This window comes from Corylus avellana, chromosome ca1, assembly GCF_901000735.1.
Source record: "Corylus avellana chromosome ca1, CavTom2PMs-1.0".
NCBI lineage: Eukaryota > Viridiplantae > Streptophyta > Magnoliopsida > Fagales > Betulaceae > Corylus > Corylus avellana.
Window position 1 is genome coordinate 20,090,532 of NC_081541.1, and position 22,443 is coordinate 20,112,974.

The window sequence follows — 22,443 nt, forward strand, 5'->3', positions numbered from 1 at the left end:
GATTCCTAATTTATGTTGTCTTTGGAGAGAAAGAAATGATAGAAGTTTTGACGACCGTGAGAGGACGGTGTCGGAACTTAAGTGTTTTTTTTTTCTTGTACTTTTTTTTGATAAGTAAAGATGTATTAATCAAAAGTGCAGAGGGGCGCAACCCTAGTACACGGGGAGTATACAAGAGAGCGACTAAGAATGAGACAAAGAAGAAGAGAACATAAAAAGAAAGTCAGGGAAGTTGATCACTAAGAGCGCTAGCCAGCCAGTAGTCCAAGTGAAAAGGGTGTACAAGAAGAAGTGGATAAGGTCTTCAATGTTCCTGGACGAGTCCTCGAAACATCTAGCATTTCTCTCAATCCAGATGCACCACATAAGGCAAAGAGGAACCATTTTCCACACAACAGCACTACGAGATTTGCCACCCACCCACCAAGAAGCATACAACTCCCTGACAGTACCAGGCATCACCCAACACAAACCAAACCGAGAGAAAACGGCATTCCACAAAATATGCCCAATCCCACAATGAAGAAAGAGATGATCAACTGACTCCCCATCCGATTCACACATGCAACAACGGTTTATCACAACAATACCTCTCTTCCGAACATTATCCAATGTTAGAATCTTCCCAAGTGCGGCCATCCAAGCAAAAAAAGCCACTCTCGAAGGAACCTTAGTGCGCCAAATACTTTTCCAAGGGAAAGGGATGGGATCTTTAGAAGCACGGATCCTGTAAAAAGATCTTACCTCAAATTTTCCTTTACGAGAAGAGATCCACCACATCCTATCCTCCCTTACCCCACTCATCAAATGCGAATACAAGAGCGAGTAAAAAGAGGCCAAGACCTCCACTTTCCAATCATGAACCCTGCGAATGAAGGAAACATTCTATTGCACAGAGCCATTTAGACACTCCCTGTTATCTGCAATAGATGCATCCTTATTGGTGGCAATATTGAAGAGTCTAGGAAAAGCATCCTTGAGAGACATGTCACAGGAGCAGATATCCTCCCAAAACCTGATATTGGACCCAAGTCCAGGGACAAATCTAATGTGACATTGGAACGACCTCCACTCCCTGCAAATGCGCTTCCATAACCCCACCCCATCCGAACCACTGGGATCCCTAGAACACCAACCACCCCAAACCGCACCATACTTAGCCACCAGGATCTTCCTCCACCAAGCCTCTTTCTCATGAGCAAATCTCCACAACCATTTCCCCAATAAAGCTTGATTCATCAAACGCAAATTCCGGATCCCTAAACCTCCCTCAGAGATCGGAGAACATACCTTGTTCCAACTGACTAGATGGAACTTAAACTCATCATTAATCCCACCCCATAAGAAATTACGTTGAATCTTCTCCATACGCTTCGCCATGGATGCAGGGATAGGAAACAAAGACAAAAAATAAGTGGAAAGATTGGATAAGGTGCTCTTAATGAGAGTAATCCTCCCCCCCTTAGACAAATACAAGTGTTTCCACAGGGCTAGCCTTCTGGCGTACTTCTCCAAGATGTCCTCCCAACTTGCCTTGACCTTGAACGGTGCCCCCAACGGGAGACCCAAGTACTTCAAAGGCATAGAAGCTGAACCGCAACCCAGAATGCCAGCCAGAATGCCCACATTATCCATACTACCAATAGGGACCAAGACAAATTTAGCCAGATTCACCTTTAACCCAGAAACGGGTTCGAAGCAAACAAGTAAGACGCCAATATTTCTTATTTGATTAGGATCTGCCCCTCAAAAACCCAAAGTGTCATCAGCGAAGAGAAGGTGAGAGACAATAACCCTATCCGACTCTCTACTTCCCATAGAGAAACCAGAGATGAGTCCCCTGTTAATCGAGGCATTGATCAACCTACTAAACGCCTCCATGACTATTACAAACAAGACGGGAGAGAGAAGGTCTCCTTGCCTCACTCCCCGCGAGCTATCAAAGAAATCGGAAGAGGATCCATTGATCAAAACCGAGAATTGCATAGACGAGATGCAATGTTCAATCCAGGAACACCATTTCTCTCCAAAACCGCACCTTCTCAGTAAGTAAAGTTGAAACTTCCAATTCATATGCCTTTTCCATATCCAGTTTGCACAACAAACCAGATTCCTCTGATCTGATTCGACTATCCAAACATTCATTGGCGATGAGAACTGAGTCCAAGATTTGCCTACGTTTAACAAAAGCATTCTGGGGTTTAGAGATGACCCTATCCATCACTTTCTTCATTCTGTTGGCTAAGACCTTGATAACAATCTTATAAGTCCCTCCCACAAGGCTAATCGGACGAAAATCCTTAATATTGGAAGCTTCATGTGTCGTCGGAATAAGAGAGATAAATGTAGCATTAAGGCTTTTTTCAAAATTACCTCGCTCATGTAACTCCGCAAAAACCGCCATAATGTCCACCTTAATCACATCCCAGCAATCCTGGAAAAAAGCCATAGAAAAGCCATCCGGGCCTGGAGCCTTGTCCCTATCCATACCTTTCACCCCCTCCCACACCTCCTTTTCCTCAAAAGGATCTTCCAACCTAGAGGCCTCACCAACAGTCAACATATCAAAATCAAGATCATCTAGCCTCAGTCTCCAATTGAGGCTCTATGTAAAAAGTGACTCGTAAAAACTGGTCACATGGTTGCTAATGACCTCTTGATCTGAAGTAGTAGAGCCACCCACAATCAGAGACTCAATAGAATTATGTCTTCTGTTTGCATTAACAATCTGATGGAAAAATTTCGTACATTTATCTCCCTCTTTCAACCAACGGAACCTAGATTTTGGCCTCCAATTGATTTCGTCATGTAAGAGAGAAGTCTCCAACTCTCTGGCTAGCAACCTCTTCCTCTCAATTTCTTCAGCGGATAACCCTCTCTCTTCCTCCACCCTATCAAGAGCCTTTATATCATCCATACGGGCCTCAATGCACCCTCCTACATTGCCAAATTCCTGAACATTCCATCTCTTAATGTCCCTCTTGAGAGCTTGCATTTTTTTTGCCAGAATAAAACTCGAAGTGCCATGGAAATGGTAAGACTCCGACCAGCTCCTTACTTTGTTCACAAAACCCTTTGCTTTAAGCCACTTATTCTCGAACTTGAAGGGTCTTTTACCTCTCAAGAAGCAATTACAATCAAGAATAATAGGAGCATGATCCGAACACGCACGAAGCATCCTCTTTTGTCGCATACTTGGGTAACGAGCTCCCCATTCTGGAGAGACTAGGAAACGATCTAGCCGTGACCAAGAATGGTTGTTAGACCAAGTAGAGACCCCCCCAGCTAACGGGAAATCCATAAGGCCCTGCTTCAATATAAAATATGCAAATTCCCTCATTGCGGACCGAGAATAAGCCCCCCACGACCTTTCACTAGGAAAAAGAGTTGCGTTGAAATCCCCACCAATGCACCAAGGCATATCCCACCAACTCATAAGGCCCGTCAACTCCTCCCAAAGAAGACGCCTGATGTTGTCTCTATTAGGGCCATACACCCCCGCAAAAGCCCAAACAAAACCATCATCAACGTTTCTAAAAGAGCTAGCCGCCACAAAACTGCCTAGAGGAACCTCAACCTTCGTGACTACTCTTCTATCCCACAACCAAAATACCACCCGAAGCCCCTCTAGAAGGGACATAGCATCACTCCGCATAAGGGCACCCCCACAAACTCCTCACAAAATTGTTTGAGATACAATCCACCTTTGTCTCTTGAAAACACACTATATCTACCTTCCAATTTCTAAGTAGATTTCTAACCTTCAACCTTTTATCCCTTACATTCAAACCCCTCACATTCCAAGAAAGAATCTTTGGCTTCTTTAAATAATTCGATAAGCCCTCCCCCTTTTGCTGTCCCTCAATGAACTTCCACTATGCACCTCATAATTAACGGAGAAATTAAGGTTATTGAGCTCTCTCTTACTTTTTTTTTCCCGTATGTGCTTCCACGGCCACTCCCTCTTTCAACGCCTCTCCCACCTCCTTACCAATGTCCTCATTATCCGCCATAATGATCCCAAAAGCCTCCGCCAACTTCCCATCTTCTCCATCACAAGAGACACCCACAAGCTTGCTAAATTGAGTTACATACTCCACCGTAATAGGCTCCTGATCCGCATATGGTTCAAAGGCTAAGGAGTCTGGAACAAACGACTCACCCTGCGAACAACGATCCTCATCTCCAGAACAAGCTTCTCCCGAAGAACATAAGCCCTCGTCATAAACGCTGTCCATAGCCCCCTTCCCCCTCAAAGAGTGATCCGGACCTGGCAAATCCCACTTCTCCATACCCGGTGGGATCTACCCCTGCAAATCGAGCAGCTTCTGCCCATTGCCTACACCCTCCCCCAAATCCTTCCCCGTCATCTTCTAACCCGTGTTCGGCAGATTCCATCTTTCAAGACTCGGAGGAAGCTCTCCCTGAAAAACGCTCCATTCCTTTCCAAAGACCAGCGTCGGCTGGCCTAGCTTGGCAATAATCAGCTGGCCTGGGCCTCCTTCCTCCCCCTTGTCAAACCCCCTCCCAAACTTCCCCCTTGCCGTCAAAACTTCCGGCTGCCCCGGCTTTGTTAGCTTCTTCGACTTCTCACGAGCATCGGCAGCAGACCTAGAAGGTGCCGACAGAACAAAACTAAACGAATCCTCCCTTCGAACACCTGCCGGAAGAGCTGTCGGCGCCTTACCCAGAATACCTAGGTCTGATTCGCACAACCACGTTGACGCCGGAGGTTGTACGATAGGTTTGATCACCGGAGGATACACAGCTTCTTTGCCGGTGCTCAGCGCGCCTTCCATTTCTGCGGTTTCCTGCGTCGATCCCTTCACAGACGGCGCTAGCTTCATCGGCGCCTTTGCCGGCGACCCAAAAAAGACCGGCGATGCTAAGATCATCAAAACTGAAGGAGAACAAAGCCCTGTGTTGGAGGTTGAGGCGCCCAGATCCCCCACCTTACCCACGAGCCCAACGGACTTCTCTAGGCTTGGCGCCGCTGCCTTCCTACTGTAACATTTCAGCATCGTATTGGGCCCAACTCCCGCTACAGAGGCCTTGTCCTTCATCTGGATTGCTGTAAGCTTGGGTTGGGCCTTGGGTTGGTTCTTAGGCTAGCCAATTGGCTGAGCTTGAGGCAAATCCTTGGATTGGGCCGCCTGGGAACTCTCCAAAACAAAAATACTATCAGACCCAATAGCACCAGTCCCACATCTACAAGTCAAACGCGTATCTAATCCTTCGAGATAGTTCCTGATATCCTCCTGTATCTTTAACAGGGAAATCTTCAACTTTTCCTTCTCCCCCGCAGACACGCAACCATTACAGGACGTTCTAGAAGCATACTCATTAGAAACTTTTTCCTTGTAACTTGAACTCTTCTTCTGCAGTACCCCATAGCCGGCGCCACTATTCAACGCAGGCCTAATCACCGGACCCTTCGCTGGAGCAACCTCCTGAACCTTAAGACCAGCTTTAACTTCCTTAACATGGCAGTCAGCAAGATAGCTTGGCCCAGACGATTTGCTAATGCCAACATTGCCTCCTAACAACCATTTGGGAACCCTCGCAATCGGTTCTGCGTAAGACCCAAACGGTTCCTTTACCTATTTCGTTGTGGAAAGCAAGACCTCTGAAAAGCTCCTTCTCTGTTTCCCTGTCTCTGCCTTCCTTGCATCCCCAACGAATGGCAGAATAAAACCAATAGGGATCCGAAGCTCTGACTGAAGCCGGTCCCAGCCCTTCCTATTCCTACCTTCTAGCACCAAAACTCTTCCACGCCTATCTCGGAGCCATCATACTCCTCTAAAACCAGAAAACTCCCATGCCTATTGAAGCATTTCTGGACTAACGCACGTGGAAAACTTCGAATAGACTCATCCCTAAAGACCCTTGAATCCTCCACCGCCATCAGCTCACCAAAGATATTCACTAACCAAACCGCTTCATTCCACTCCAGCCGTATCGAATGCATCTTACCCCTGCAACGCTCTTGTAGCTTCAACACCGTGTCTCCACCCTTCACTATCACAGCAAACTCCTTAGACTCCACTGACCAGACCCTAGACAACCCCATTCTTTTTTCAGAATAATTTTTACCACCGAACAGCTGCTTTAGATTTTTAATTTGCTTAGTTTTCATGATTTTCTTGACTTATTCTCTCTTTTTAGCTAGGTGTTTCTCCTATGTACTTCATGTACACTTGAGTTGCGCCTTTTGCCCTTTTAATGATATTTTGTTTACTAAAAAAAAAATAAAAATAAAGAAGATTCCTAACCCTCCTTCTTTTCACTCTATCATACAATCCTCACATATTCCAAGATAGAATCTTAGGCTTCATAATGAACAAGTAGAGCCCCTGCCCTTGTCTTTAATTATGGTAGAGTGCCCTGCATCTTTTCACTCTATCGTACATATTCACAGATAGAATCTTAGGCTTCATAATGAACAAGTAGAGGCCCTCCCCTTGTCTTACTTATGCTAGAGTGACCACCCTTAAGATCATTTTTTTTTTTATAATTGTTGTATAAACGTCATAGTGGATAGAACAATTATATGTCTACTTAAGTTTCATAAAATATGCTTTTTAAACGTCACATGTGATCAAACACCAAATTTCATAGCACACAGAAACAGCTCTTTCAGCTTGTCTTTTTGGCTGTCATACTTACCAAGAAAAAGAAAAAGTAAGTCTGTTTCTTGCTCAGTTTTTTCTGTTTACCTTATTTAGGCTGTGCATATCCTACTTGGATGCTACGTGGAACCTTGTTCAATTAATTGGAGGCTCTACTTTCAATGTAAGTGGCAAGTTTATAAACATTATACTTATCTTCCCAATTTGCTTCCGTTACCCTCATTCTGTTGGCATTTATGAAGCAATTTTTGTACATGTCCATTCTCTATTCTGATATGTTCAGTTTCTTATATAGGCTTGGAATTATCGTTTTCTGTAACATGTGAAATCTTATCTTAGGATGAACAACGAAGGCTCTCCTTGTATGCTGCAATGTTTCTCCCATTTAGAAAGACCATATATAAAGATAACAAGGCTAAGGAGGTACCATCCATCTCCTTATTGTTTGTGGCTTCCATATTACGTGTTGACCGGTATGATCATAATAGCATTGGCGCTTATGCATTATTGCACATGTAGTAGAGTGCATTGTTCTGCTGGTATTAGCAATTATTTTGTTTTTACTATACAGAATCATCTACCTTTTCATTCTTTTGGTGCTTTTTCCCCCTATCCTTTGCTAGAGCCTGCGACTAGGCTATTAAGGAGAACATGACCAAATATTTTTCGAAGTGTAAGAAAAATCTTTTCTGCCTAAAAGGAGAGTTTTACCTCTCTTGGGTGAAGTAGCCAAAATGATGACATTGTCTTCTGTATAGGGAGCTGAATATTGTCTGTCCCCGAAGAGGCTGGTCATCTATTGTGATGCCACTGCAGCAACTCTCTCTCTCTCAGCTTGAAACTTTAAAGCAAATGCTTTGATTGGTTCCCGTCTATTGTTAGATGTACCGATTGGTTTTCTCAAGTCTAAGGAGAACAAAGCTCTGAAGAAAGAGTCATAGTTTATTCCTTTTGTAACTTTTTTCTTTTCAAGAGCCAAAATCTAACATTTGTAATTTTAGACAACTAGTTGCCTATGCTTTTATGGTTGATATATAAACTGTTGTACTTGATAACCATGATCGTATCTTGATATAATTTTCCAAACTTTCTTCTTATCTTCAAAGCTAAACCTTGTTTGTGAACTACAGATATCCATTATCTCCTACATTTTTCGGGAGTCTCTTAAGCGAAAAGCCAGTGATGCTGAAACAGTGAGCTTAAATCTACTCTCTTTTAAATTTCTAAAATCAGATATGTTGATTAAAATACTTGTTCTAATGTCAATTGTTTCAGGACTTCTTAATCTGCAGATATATGATCTGTCTGGTCACAAATTTTTCTTTATTATAGGTCATAAATGTACACAGTGCATTGGACAAATTTTTGTCTTTGATTCCTTTCCTTGCATCTAATGGGGACATCCAACTCACTGAAGTTGACTGGGGAAGAGGATTGGATGATGTCCCTCATACTTCAAAACTTCGGGTACTGACAGGTATGGTTCTATTAGCTGCATGGTATATTTACTGTGATTACCTGCAGAATGAGTTGTTGGCAATGACTGTTTTCAGTCAACGCTTTTTGAAATTTCCTGTGTCAGTTCCACTATCCCTCCTTAAGAATGCACTTGAAATTGTGTTCTCATTTGGGTTTTATGCATAAAGACAAAACTTCATCTTGTATGATCTGTGGCTAACAGCCCTGATACGGGATGTCTGTGACATCTCCAAGCTGTCAAATGAGTTGTGAAAATGTCAATGTCAAGGTCATAGTGAAAATGAAATCTACTTAATGTCTCATTCTTAAGGTATGATGATGCAGGACTGCAGTTAGGCAATTCAAAGTTTATGGACTGTCTTGCAATGAAAAGGTGGTGGGTAGTTGTAGAAAGGTTCTACGGGGACGATAGGGTTGTAGGGGCTTGGGGATGGTGCAACTCATACTAAATAGCAAAACAGAAGCTATTGCAAAGAAAAGCCTCACATAATGCCCCCCAAATATTTGAAGTGTCTCACATACCAAAGCTCATAGCATATGACTACAACACACATTCAGCATTTATAGCAAGTGTGAGAAACCCCTTAACCCAACAAGCTTGAACTAAAGCTAATTCTATCAAAATGAAATACTAATGACCATATAATTTACCTTGGACACTTTTTCTTTTTGGACTAAAGAGGATTGGTCCTTGGTGTGCCACTGATATTCTTAGAGTTGAGCTTCAATATGGCGTAGTACTTCTCTAACGGTGCAATTGATGGGAATCTTAATAATTGGTTTCCTTATTCTCAGAGTTTTGCAATGCAAGACGTAACATATATGCTTTAAAATTAGCAAAATGAACACTTAAGCTATGATCTGCAGTTACATCTGTACAAGGGGAGCATGCAACCTTTGAAGACATGACACCCATGTTCATTTGTGTCTTAACATTTGTTTGGAGACATAAAAAAGAATTCACCTTCATTCACCAAAAGTAGGAGCATAACAATGAGTGTTAAACATCTCTTTTAAAAAGATTTATGTATACTTTTTCTTTTATCAAGTGTTTTGCTATCTGTGGTTCTTCTGGTACATTCGTACATTGTATAACTAGTTATATATTCCCAGCAACCTGAATATATAGCAGTGACCTTGTGTCTAGCTTTTCGGGATTTGACGTGTCTGACATTCATTGACGTGCATCCACAGATCATACTTAATTCAGTAAACAAAAAAAGAATGTCCCAAGTCCAGGTTTCACTGGTATTTAGTTTCCTCGAATTGAAGCAAAAGACTTTGCAGTATTTTAGCGAGTTAGCAATAATAGATACAACTAGTAGTCTCCTTTCATCATCTGAAATTGACTTTCGCATTCTTGAGGTTTGTGTATCCTACCGATGTCTAATTGGTATTAAGAAGTGTCTCTCCTCTCTCTCTCTCTCTCTTACACACACACACACACACACACACACACATATATATATAGACTCCAAATGAATCAATGATTCACTATAAATTTTTTCTAATTGATCTGCTTCCGGATTGACTTGTGCGAGAGGTCCAAGATCCTTTGATTTCTTGCAATTTTTTGTAAACATGATCAATACGTTATGTACCATCCATGTTAATTAGACTTGGTATAAATTGATAAGTGAAAAAAAAGAAGATAATTTGAAATAGAGGACTGTGTTTGTTTGTCCTTATTCTTGGTCTATGGAGAATGGATGTTTGACATGGGAAACATTTATGACATGACACGGATGTGGACACAACATAATTTTTCAAGTATTGGACTTGACATGGGGAGGACGTGTTAGATACCGTGTGTGCGCGCGTGTATGCGTACGTATATAGGGGTGAAGCTGTGGAGGCACAAGAAAATGGGTTATTGACTTTTCAAATAAAGAAGGTACTTTAGGAAATGTATTAAAATAATGTGCCTTTTTTTTTTAATTTTTAATTTTTTATTTTATCTTTTAAGTGGATAATATTTAGGGACATCCCAAACAGAATAGAGGATCAACAATATAGGGCACAAGAAGTATTTTTCTTTTTCCTGTTTTGTGTTCAATCATTGCGATAATGGAAGTCAAAGTTGTGGCTTCTGATAAGAAACTGAATCATTCTAGATCCATAAGTGAACTGATGGGAATAAAACAATTGTGAATATATATATATATATATATATATATATTTTGATAGGTAATTAACTGATATTATTAAAAGCGTGAGGCGCCCCAAAGTACACTGGAAGTATACAACTAGGAACACCTAACTAGAAGGGGAAAAGTGTACAAGGAAATCATCATAGCTAATCGAAACCGGAAAAACATATGCTACAGTCCAGAGATAGAGTATGGAAACAATAGGCTAAAGTTTCCTCAAAAGACTTCTCCACATCCTCGAAACACCTATTATTTCTCTCTCTCCATATACACCAAAAAAAGCAAATAGGCACCATCTTCCAGATTGCAGCACTCCCCCCCCTTCCTGCAGACCACCAACAGGCTTGCAACTTGAAAACCCGACTAGGAATCACCCATGATAACCCAAAACGGCCAAAAAAGGCACTCCACAAAGCAGATGCCACCTCACAATGAAGAAGAAGATGATCCACCGTCTCCTCACTCTTCTTGCACATCCAACATCTGTTCACCACAATCACATTTCGATTTCTGAGATTATCTAAGGTCAGAATTTTCCCCCAAGCTGCCGACCACACAAAAAACGCTGCCCTTGGGGGAGCCTGTGTCCGCCACACGCTCCTCCAAGGAAACCTCCTCCCTTCCGAACATGCCAAGGAGAAAAAGAGAGATTTGACCTTGAAAGTACCTCTTTTGGAGGAGTTCCACCATAATTTATCTTCCGACCCTCTTCTTACTCTAGTAGAATGTAACACCTAGAAAAAGGAGGCAAAGGCCTCCACCTCCCAATCATGAGCCTCTCTGGAAAAACTCACATTCCACTGAATGGACCCACCTAGCATCTCCACGTTATCCGCAACTGAGGCATCCTTCGCACATGCAATACTAAAAAGGATCGGGAAGGCTATCTTGAGAGCTGAATCTCCATACCACCAATCATGCCAAAAGCTAATCCTAGTCCCATCCCCCACTTCGAATCTCGTAAAGCCTTTGAAAGTTTCCCACCCTTTCCTAATATTCTTCCATAACCCCACCCCACACGTCCCTCCAGGCTCAACAGAACACCACCCACCCCATAAACTTCCATACTTCGCATCTACCACAACTCTCCACCAAGCATCTCTTTCCGACCTATAACGTCACAACCACTTCCCTAAAAGAGCGCGGTTGAAGACCAATAAGTTCCTAATACCCAACCCTCCTTCCTTGATCGGAGTGCAAATCAGCGACCACTTCACCAAGTAGTATTTGAACTCTTCTCCTATCCCTCCCCAAAGAAAATTGCGTTGAAGCTTCTCAATGCGCCTAGCAACACTCACCGGAATATGGAAAAGAGACAAGTAATAAGTGGGCAAATTAGCAAGAGTGCTCTTGATAAGGGTGACCCTACCCCCTTTCGACAAATACAACCTTTTCCAGCTGGCTAACCGGTGTTCAATCTTCTTGATAACTCCATCCCAAATATGCTTGGACTTATAAGAGCCTCCCAACGGGAGACCAAGATACTTCACTGGCAAAGTAACCGCCTCACATCCTAAAATACCGGCTAGCAAATCCACGTGCTCCACAGTCCCCACCGGAATAAGCATCGTTTTAGCCAAATTAACCTTCAACCCTGAAGCAGCTTCAAACCACAGAAACAAACACCGCAAGTAACATAACTGGGCAGGCCTAGCATTGCAGAAAATCAAGGTATCATCGGCAAATAAAAGGTGAGAGACTGTAGTGTTGCCGATTTTGAAGCCTTCTAACAGCCCCCTCTGAACCGCTGCCGAAATCATCCTACTCAATATCTCCCTCACAAACACAAACAGCAAAGGAGAGAGAGGATCCCCTTGTCTCAAACCCCTGGAGCTGCTAAAAAATCCTTTGGGAGACCCATTTACCAGAATCGAAAACCGCACCGAAGAAATGCAATGTTGAATCCAAGAGCACCATACCCCTCCAAAACCACATCTCCTTAGCACATACATCAAGAAGCCCCAATTCACATTATCATAAGCTTTTTCCAAATCCATTTTGCAAATGACCCCTGGCTCCCCAGATCTCAGCCTACTACCAAGGCATTCATTAGCAATCAAGATGGGATCTAGAATCTGCCTACCTTTGATGAAAGCATTTTGCGACTTGGAAATGATCTTATCCAACACAACCTTCAATCTGTTTGCTAAAACCTTGGCAATAATTTTATACATACCTCCCACAAGGCTAATCGGGCGGAAATCTTTGAGATTGGTGGCACTAGGAATCTTCGGAATAAGCGAAATGAAAGAAGCGTTGAGGCTCTTTACAAACATCCCTCCAGCATGGAAAGCACTAAACACCCTCATAATGTCCTCCCTCACCACATCCCAACAAGCTTGGAAGAAAGCCAAAGAAAACCCATCGGGGCCCGATGCCTTATTGCCATTCATCTTAAACCGACCTTTTTAACCTCTTCCTCTTCAAAAACTCTCTCCAACCAGCTAGTATCTTCCTCCGAAATGGAATCCAAAGAGATACCATCGACCAAGGGCCTCCAATTGTGTTGCTCAGTAAAAAGCTTTTGATAGAATTCGACAATATGCTCACTAATCTCATCCTGATTCGAAGAAAGATTATCCCCAATCATCAAGGTCTCTATCGAGTTAAATCTTCTGTTAGAGTTGGCAATGGAATGAAAGAATTTGGTGCACTTGTCCCCTTCCTTCAACCAACACACCCTAGATTTCTGTCTCCAACTTATCTCCTCCATAAGAGTACACTTCTCTAATTCTCTCACAACCTCGGCCTTCCTCGCTAACTCCTCCTCGATCAAAGCCCTACTTTCTTCGTGCTCATCAAACACCCGAAGATCTTCAAGAAGCAACCTCTTATTCCTCTCAATGTTACCAAACACTTCCTCATTCCAAGTCTTCAGATTCAGCTTCAGGGCCTTGAGCTTGCAAGCGAAAACAAAGCTCGGCGTACCTTGGAACTCATAAGAATCCCACCATTGTTTCACTAAGGCAACAAACCCATCCGCCTTAAGCCACATATTCTCAAACCTGAACGGCCTTTTCCCCTGGGATACCTCCCCCAACTCAAGAATGATTGGAAAGTGATCCGAGCAAAGACGAGGAAGCCTCTTCTGCCTCACCCCAGGAAACCAAGCTTCCAATTCTGCAGAAACAAGAAACCGATCGATCCTAGACCATAGCGGAGGATCTTGAGAAACTGACCAAGTGCAAGCACCCCCGACAAGAGGAAAGTCCATAAGCCCTTGTTTAGAAATAAAATCAGAGAAGCTCATCATAGCAGAATCCAGACTAGCTCCTCCTGATCTTTCACTAGGGAATCGAGTAACATTGAAATCTCCCCCTATACACCATGGCAAGTTCCACCAACTAAGAACACCAGCCAACTCGTCCCAAAGGAACCTTCTATCCCTATCAAGATTTGGACCATACACTCCTGCAAATGCCCACACCGAGAGATCTACCACATTCTTGAAAGACACGGCCATGGTAAACTCCCCTATACAGACATCGATCTTCTCCACCACCCTAGTATCCCACATGATTAAAATTCCACCCGAGGCTCCACTCGAATCCAAACAACACCAATCCACATGATTTTACCTCCATAAACTGCGAACAATGTTTCTAGACATACTCCGTATCTTGGTTTTTTGAAGGCAAACAACATCTGCATTCCAACCCCTAAGCAAAGATATTTCTGAATCGTGCTAATTTTGAAAATCTTTTTTTTTTTTTGATAAGTAAATATGATATAAAAGAGCGCAGAGGGGCGCAACCCATATACACGGGAAGTATACAAGAGAGCGCCTAAGAGGGAGAAAAATGAACAAGAAAATCAGAGTAGCTAATTCCTATAGGAGCTAGCCAAGCGGCCGTCCAGGAATACAAAGTAAAGAAGAAAAAATGAGTCAATTCCTCTATAGTCCTAGTGGAGTTTTCAAAGCATCTAGCATTCCTTTCATTCCAAATACACCACATAAGACACAAAGGGATCATCTTCCACACTACCGCGCTTCGAGAACTTCCTCCCGACCACCAACAATCGAACAAGCCCCTCACCTTGCGAGGCATGACCCAAAACAGCCCAAACCGATCAAAAATATTATGCCAAAGAACACTTGCAATCTCGCAATGGAGAAGAAGATGATCAACCGACTCTCCATTCTTCTTGCACATACAACACCATTCCACTACCACTATGTTCCTCTTCCGCAGGGTGTCGTGAGTCAAAATTTTGCCTAAGGCCGCGGTCCACCCGAAAAAAGCCACTCGCAATGGCACCTTTGTCCGCCAAATGCTCTTCCAAGGAAACAATTCATGATCACATTTGGACAAGGCCTTGAAGAGGGACTTAACCTCGAAATTGCCTTTCTTAGACGAAGACCATCGAATACAATCCATAGAACCCAAGGATATCTTGTACGAATACAACCGGTCAAAAAAGGAGGAAATCAAATCCATCTCCCAATCCTGAACCGACCTCACAAAAATGACATTCCATTCGACAACCCCATTCCTCCAAATAAAGTTATCCTTCACCCAAGCTTCTTTATGTCTGGCTATGCTGTACAAAGACGGGAAAGCATGCTTCAAAGAGGAGTCCCCACACCAGATATCATGCCAAAAACGAACTTTTGAACCCTCCCCCACCTCATAATGAATACCTTTGGCAAAGAAATTCCAACCTTGCCTAATGTGCTTCCATAAACCCACACCATGGGAACCCGAAACCTCCTTTGTGCACCAACCACCCTCCTGATCTTCATATTTAGCTTTGATAACCTTATACCATAGAGCCTCACTCTCATTAGCATATCTCCAAAGCCATTTACCCAGAAGCGCTTGATTAAAATGATGCAACTTACGAATGCCAAGCCCACCATACCGAAGGGGACGACAGACTTGATCCCAATTTACAAGATGTAGCTTATGCTCTTCTCCCACCCCTCCCCATAGGAAGTCTCTTTGTACTTTCTCAAGTCTTTTAGCTACACTTATAGGAATTGGAAACAGAGACAAAAAGTAAGTCGGAAGATTAGAGAGCGTACTCTTAATGAGAGTTAAACGGCCTCCTTTAGAGAGATACATTCTCTTCCAACCTGCCATCTGACGCTCCATTTTTTCGATCACATCATTCCACATAACCTTATCCTTATGTCCCGCCCCAAGAGGGAGACCCAAATACTTCATCGGCAAGTCGGCAACACTACACCCAAGAATATTAGCTAAAACCCCTATGTTCTCCACCTCACCAATAGCCACAATTTTAGATTTACCAAGATTCACTCTCAAACCCGACACAGCTTCAAAACATAGAAGAATGAGACGCACATACCGGATTTGCTCGATAGAATCTTCACAGAAAATCAATGTGTCATCAGCAAATAAAGAGTGAGAAACCACTAACTCCGATAACCCCCTATTTCCCACCGAGAAACCAGTCAAAAAGCCTTGGTCAACCGACACATTCACCATCTTACTCAAGGCCTCCATTACCAGCACAAAAAGTAAAGGAGAAAGGGGATCCCCTTGCCGAATTCCCCTTGAGCTATTAAAGAAGCCTTCCGGAGAACCATTCACAAGAATGGAAAATCTTACCGAAGTAATACACCACTCCATCCACGCCCTCCACCTCTCACCAAACCCACACCTACGCAGCAAATACAACACAAAGTCCCAGTTCACATGATCGTAGGCCTTCTCCAAATCTAATTTGCAAAGAACACCGGGCACCCCTGACTTCATGCGACTATCCACACTTTCATTTGCAATAAGGACAGAATCTAGGATTTGGCGGCCCCCAATAAAAGCATTTTGAGAGTATGATATGATCTTACCCAACACAGTTCTCATCCTGATAGCAAGAACCTTAGAAACAATTTTGTACACCCCTCCCACCAAACTAATAGGCCGAAAATCCTTCATCTCCACCGCATCTGCCTTTTTTGGAATCAAGGAAATAAAAGTTGCATTCAAGCTCCTCACCAATTGCCGTCTACGATGGAACTCGGCAAAAACCGCCATGACATCATGTTTGACAACACCCCAGCAGGCTTGAAAAAAAGCCATGGAGAAACCATCTGGACCCGGAGCCTTATCACCATCCATGCCTTTAACCACCTCCCAAACTTCCTTTTCCTCAAAATCTCTTTCCAACCACCTATTATCCTCCTCATCTATGGACAAAAAAGGCTGGTTGTCCATTCTAGGTCGCCACGTGCTTTGTTCCGTGTATAAGCTTTGATAATAACTCACAATGTGAGCTTTTACCTCAGCTGGATCATCGGAAAGAACACCATTAATACGCAACTCTTCCACACGATTGTACCTGCGGTGAGAGTTTGCCATCTTGTGAAAGAAACGAGTATTGCGGTCCCCCTCCTTGAGCCACAAAGTTCTCGATTTTTGTCGCCAATGGATTTCTTCACAAAGCAAGGTGTTCTCCAATTCTTTCACCATATCCACCTTTCGGACCTTTTCCTCCTGTGCTAACCCTCTTTCCTCTGCCTAATTTTGAAAATCTTTGAGTCAATTGCGCAGCTGTATCGTAGCATTACCAAAGAGCAAGTCAAAGAGGAGTCATTTAATTAGCTGCATAGGTTTCCTATAAGTCAATTCGAATCTTTACTCTTTCGTTTCAGGAGAAGTCTTGGTGTTCTACGATATAAATGTGTTAGTCTATGTTTTTAGAGATGAGAAATGAAAATTCAGTTTCATATCTTTGTTTTTCAAGGAAAAAAAAAAAAAAAAACCCAGTAATACTCTCCTTCAACAATAGCTTTTGAGCCAAAGTCTGTCCAAGGAGGTAGACTCTTCCCGCACTTCATTCCATCTATAACAGCCCATGCTGTTAAACAACCAAAATTATTTTAAGTGTTTCTGATCTGCATCAGCTGATAGGAAGAAAAACAAACTAATAAATCTGAAGATATTTTTGAATAATGTTACTTCTGAAAGTTTTTGAGTCAAAGTCTACAAGTACCTAGAAAGATTCATCATTAAATTGCTCAACTCTTGGTTTTTCTAGTTGTCAAGTTGAATTTGGTTCTAGAATTATTGGATGTCCAAGACTAAATATTTGTCATTGTATGCTTTTAGAGATGAGAAATGAAATTTTAAGTTTCTGATCTTTGTTTTTCATATAAAAGAAAGAAAAAAAAAGTTGTTGAAGGGAAGTTGTGTTTCCTTTGACAATAGGATTAGACTTGAGCCACACGTCATTTCATCTATAATATCTGACCCTTATAAACGACCAAAATTATTTTCTATTTCTTGGTCTGCATAAGTTTGCTATCAGCCTCCTGGTTCTCCTCCATGATGTTTTCTCATCGAAGGAGATCCTACACACCTTGAATGATTTATCAGAAAGAGTTGATGATTCTCAATCATAAGGTTCTTCAAGATAGGCTTTATTATGAGATGATTGGGTTTTGACAAGGTACTCTAGCTATGATTGATTAAGCTAGAAAGTTTGAAGAGCCTAACTGTCAAGTGTGGAATGGTGAAAGTGAAATGATTACTGTTTCGCAAGTGGATGACCTCCAAGATGCCATTGAAACGGCTATCATGTCGGAAAAATTCATTAAGGTTCTAAGATTTGACAATCAAGTGAAGGAGGCTGAAATTCATAACGCCTAAACAAAGAACTGTTCTTCTAAGAGCACTAGCAGCAACACGAGTTTAGGGAACAAAACTTGTTTTTCCCTAAGTTTAGGGAACACAACTACTTTTTGCTTCTGTATCAGAATATATTTCACAATAGCTTTTTTTACCTTTCCCTTTACCATTAAAATATTATTTCTTTACAAAATACAAGTTCCCTACCTACTCCTACTCTCATTTTTTTCACAAAATCCCAACACAACCCCCAATTAAAGACAAAAAGATGAAAGAGGAGAGCAAAAAAAAATGTTTATATTAAAATAATGTATAGGGAACCACTTTTAGTTCCCTATATATTGGGAAACACTGTACCAACCCTTAAGGGTTGGTTAAATGTAGGGAATCTGATGTGAGTAGGTTTTTGTGATTTTTTTGAAATTTTTCCTAAACATAAGGAAGGGAATAACATATAGAGCATTTGCTGCTAGTGCTCTAAGACAGCAAGCTAAAAGGCCAGAACAAGATCTGGGAAAGGCAGAACACCAAAAATGAGCAGAAAAGTGCCTAACAATAACCACTATTTGTTCAAACAAGTTGAGCAACCTAAACAGAAACCAGAAGTTCCTCAAAAGCAAGTTTCAAAGCCAAAGCAACAAGCAGACTAACCTATACAATAATCAAAATGCCTAAACTGCAAATTGAAAGCCCAAAACTGAGTGCATTGAAGCTTGGAGGGCAACCTTTTTTTTTTTTTTTGATATCGAGGAACTTCTACAAGGCAGGGCCCTTCGGACTCACCCCTGCAGAGTAAACCCCGGCCCCGTGCACCGCACCCTCGGAAGTTTCCCTACACGGAACAGGGTAAGTCACTGGCTATTCACCAGAGGGGTGTGGCCCCAAGGAGGAGGTAGCACCTGGTGGGTTTCGAACCTGAGACCACTGAGGAGCAAACTCAGAGCCCCAGGCTTTACTCCCTAACCACCAAGCCAACCCCTTGGGGTTAGGAGTGCAACCTTTAAAGATAAAACATCTTCCTCAGAAGCTCAACAGTCAAATTGCTGATGAGACAAATTATCTTCAATTGCTTGAAAAAGCTTATTAAACATGGGATCAAAGGAGAGGCCAAGTGTGTGCTTATAATCAAGGAAGTCAATAATTTGAGAAATCATCAGTCTAATGTAGTGCCCAATATGTCAAGCTACTTAAATAACTTCTCTAAGACTGTTCAAGGAATTGTTCGAAATCACCTCTACCAGTTCTTCAAAGCTGGTTGGATTTGTCCGAAGGGTCCTACATAATGTTCACATTAAAGCCAAGTAGAGCAATATGTTTGCTGAAGAATCTATAAGCGCTATGTCCTTTGTTAAGGTTGAAATTATGCAAAACAAGGAGATTATGAGACTTCAAGTTAACAGTGAAACAAGTACATGTTGAGGGGAAAGGTTAGTCTAATAGTTCATCTTGCACATCAGAACAGGGTCATATTACACTAGCGCTTCTAGAATTGGGTATGTCATTCCTGACAAATTCAGTGGTCCTATTGCAGGATTGGATATTTGACTAATATAGTTGCTGTTTCCAACCATGATGAGAAATAGATTTCAAGTTGAAGTTATCCCAAGCTAAAGATGCAATTTCAGAAATTTGGAATCCTGATACTTTATAACTTCAAAACTCAAGGTTGAGTTTTTGGCACATGGAACTCTGCTTCAGATTTTCAGTATAAAAAGCCAGAATTCTTTGAGCAATGTGGCACTTTCCCTTGTCGGTGCCGAACTCTCTCTTGCTGGGAAGAGTTAATGGGGACAAAAGCAATTAATTAATTTTTTTTTGATAAGTAATAAGTATATTATCAAAACGCACATAGGGGCACAACCTATGTATACAAGAGGTATATAGGGAAGGCCTATTGATTAGAAAAAGATTTACAGAGCTCTAAGAAATTAGTAAAGGTGGAGTCATGCGAGTTCGACCAAGTCCCGCTCCAAGAGAACAAAGTATGTAATGCCAACTTCCTCAACTCAATCATGCCGCTCTCATTATCCTCAAAGCTGTGTACATTCCGTTCTTGCCATAAACACCACATCACACATAATGGGACTAGCCTCCACATACGCAAAGCATGCCTATTACCCAATTGATCACTCCAACTTTCCAAGATAACAAAAGCAATTAATAAATCAACAGATTTTCTGAAGAATTTGAAGTGTGAAAGTTTACGAGTCAAAGTCTGTCAGTGTTAAGCTGTCTTGTAGCGTTACCAAATCACTGAATTAATCTAGTCCTTTGTTTACCAAGAAGGCTAGTTGAATTTTCTACTGTCCTTGGCAAGAGAAGTTCTGTATGTTCTACGGTTGAGTATGTGTCATGGTATGCTTTTAAAGATAAGAAATGAAATCGTTCTGATTTTTTTTTCATGGAAAAAGTTTAATTCTTCAACAATAGGATTAGCTTTTGAGCCAAAGTATGTCCAAGGAGGTGCTTTTGCACTTCTTTCCATCTATAACATCCCACCCTTAATTATTTTCTTTTTCTAGCTCTGCATCATGGACCTCTTTATAACTTGTTTAAATAGGAGTACTCCTTTATTGGTTTTTTAATAATTCTTACAATTGTTTTAGGTGTTTAAATATCATCTAACAGTGTTATTGTGTTTAGTTGCATAAGTTGCTTATGAGTTATGACTAAACTTCCATTCTTGCCTGCTCAGGGTTTCTTCTACGAGAAATTAAAGATTTTTGGCGAGTGGCGTTGTTGTTGTCTACATTGTTATATCCCACTGATGTTGATTGTACTCAAGATTTTTTAAATCAGCATTTTCAATTGGAGAAGCGAAAAGACCTATTTAAGACAGTTGAAAGTGCCGTCATTAAGCTAGGTATGGGCAGTGTCTTTTCACTATTCTGTCAAGTTCTCCATTTAAAACTTATTGAAGCCTTTTGAAGGATTGCTTGCTAAAGATGCTGAATTTCCATCTTTTATTAGTGGCAAGTGACTTGTGTGGGTTTAATACCTTGGCCTTAGACGCCATGACTGATTGTTGCACTTGGTGAAACCTTTTGCTTTCAGAGCCATAGAATTAAACTCCTGTGTTCTTTAAGTCTTCCAGTATTGCCTTCAATTTGTCATACCGGAAAACCTGCTATTGGTTGACAGTAACTTTTTGTGGAGTTCCTGATTTCCAAACGCCAGTCGCTGTATTTTAATTCGCTGATCATGTGAAGACCATACATTAGTATGCTTTTGTTCAAATATCTTCATTGGTTACAAAATCCAGAAGGGGGCTAGAAATTGATATGTACCATTGGACTATTTAAGTGATCCTTGTGAAACATGAATTTTCCAACCAACACATGAATTTTCCAACCAACACGCATGCTGGTCAATAATTGGCAATCCTTTTATACTCTCTATTTATTTATTTATTTATTGAAATGCAGGTCTTGAGAAAGTGTGGGATGTAAAACCATTGGTCAATGGGAAGGATATTATGAGTGTCTTGCAGCTTAAAACTGGAGGACCACTTATCAGGGAGTGGGTAAGTCAGTTTTCTTTCTTTTTCTTTTATTTTTCTTTTTAATTCTGGGATGAGTGAGTTTGGTTTTCTCTCTCTTTTGTTTGTTTGTTATTATAATTGCGAGAAACTCTAATTCATTTATTACATGGCAGCAACAAAAACTGCTTGCATGGCAGCTTGCCAATCCCTTGGGCACTGTGGAGGAATGCATTGATTGGATGAGGCAAGCAGATTCTAAGCGTTTAAAGACACAGCAGTAGCTTGCACCGAAAGAAGCTCAGCTGCTGGCTGCCAGAAGTTGCCGAGATATGCAGTACTTCCCTGATGAAAACCAATGAGTTGGAGTTTCAGGTAGGGTGCACGACCAATAGTCATGTTTCAGATTACAAAATACCGACGAATATCTGGCAATGTTTTCCGGAAATTTTTTTAATACCTTTTGGTAGTAAAATGGTTTTATTTTTGTCAGTTTTCACCATTGATGGGGGGATATAGCCCAGAAGAAGTGAATTTTCATAGTAATCTTAGTAATCTTGATGATGAAGCAACTCTCCATTTCAATTGTGAGTTGTGTTTTTTTTTTTTACCAGTGCAAGATGACAAAAGAAAAACGCTCCCTTCTCTCGCTTCACGTGTTTTCGTTTTGTCCTTTCCTCTACTGCCGTAGAGGTGGCACGTGGTAGCGTTTTGCGTTAGGGTTAGTTCATTTTCGGACTGTTATGTCACCAAGTTCTTGGAAGCTGGTCCTCTGAGGTGCTTATAGATCGACGGTTCTCTGTTGAAGCGAAAAGCTTCAGCTTCTCGGAGAAGGAAGGGTTTTGTATAGGGTTGGGCGCGGGTCAGGGTGGGGCGGGTATTGCCCATTTCAAGCACCTGCCCCGCACTATGCGGGTTTGAATACTTTAACCCGCCACTCGCATACAATATCTATTATCCGTGCGGGGCGGGTTTGGGTATTATGTTAACCATGGTTGCAAGGACATGAGCACACCGAGGGGTGAGAAAAAAATTAAATAGTACAAATAAAAAAATCACTACTTCGACATTAAAATCATTACTTCAACAAAAACCCAAATTTAAATGCAATC

The 22,443-nt window shown here is 41.7% G+C and overlaps 1 protein-coding gene across 2 annotated transcripts in view; it reads left to right on the forward strand.

Moving 5' to 3' along the window:
• Window positions 1-21,899, forward strand: part of LOC132183444 (tRNA nucleotidyltransferase cca2) — a 39,599-nt gene extending 17,700 nt beyond the window's left edge. For both annotated transcript variants that reach the window (XM_059596883.1, XM_059596884.1), the window contains exons 10-16: window positions 6,726-6,792; window positions 6,969-7,052; window positions 7,760-7,822; window positions 7,962-8,106; window positions 20,549-20,716; window positions 21,279-21,376; window positions 21,508-21,899. In XM_059596883.1, the coding sequence (XP_059452866.1) occupies window positions 6,726-6,792; window positions 6,969-7,052; window positions 7,760-7,822; window positions 7,962-8,106; window positions 20,549-20,716; window positions 21,279-21,376; window positions 21,508-21,615 (733 nt within the window). In that variant the 3' untranslated portion in view covers window positions 21,616-21,899. The remainder of the gene's footprint in view (window positions 1-6,725; window positions 6,793-6,968; window positions 7,053-7,759; window positions 7,823-7,961; window positions 8,107-20,548; window positions 20,717-21,278; window positions 21,377-21,507) is intronic.
• Window positions 21,900-22,443: the final 544 nt, after the last annotated feature.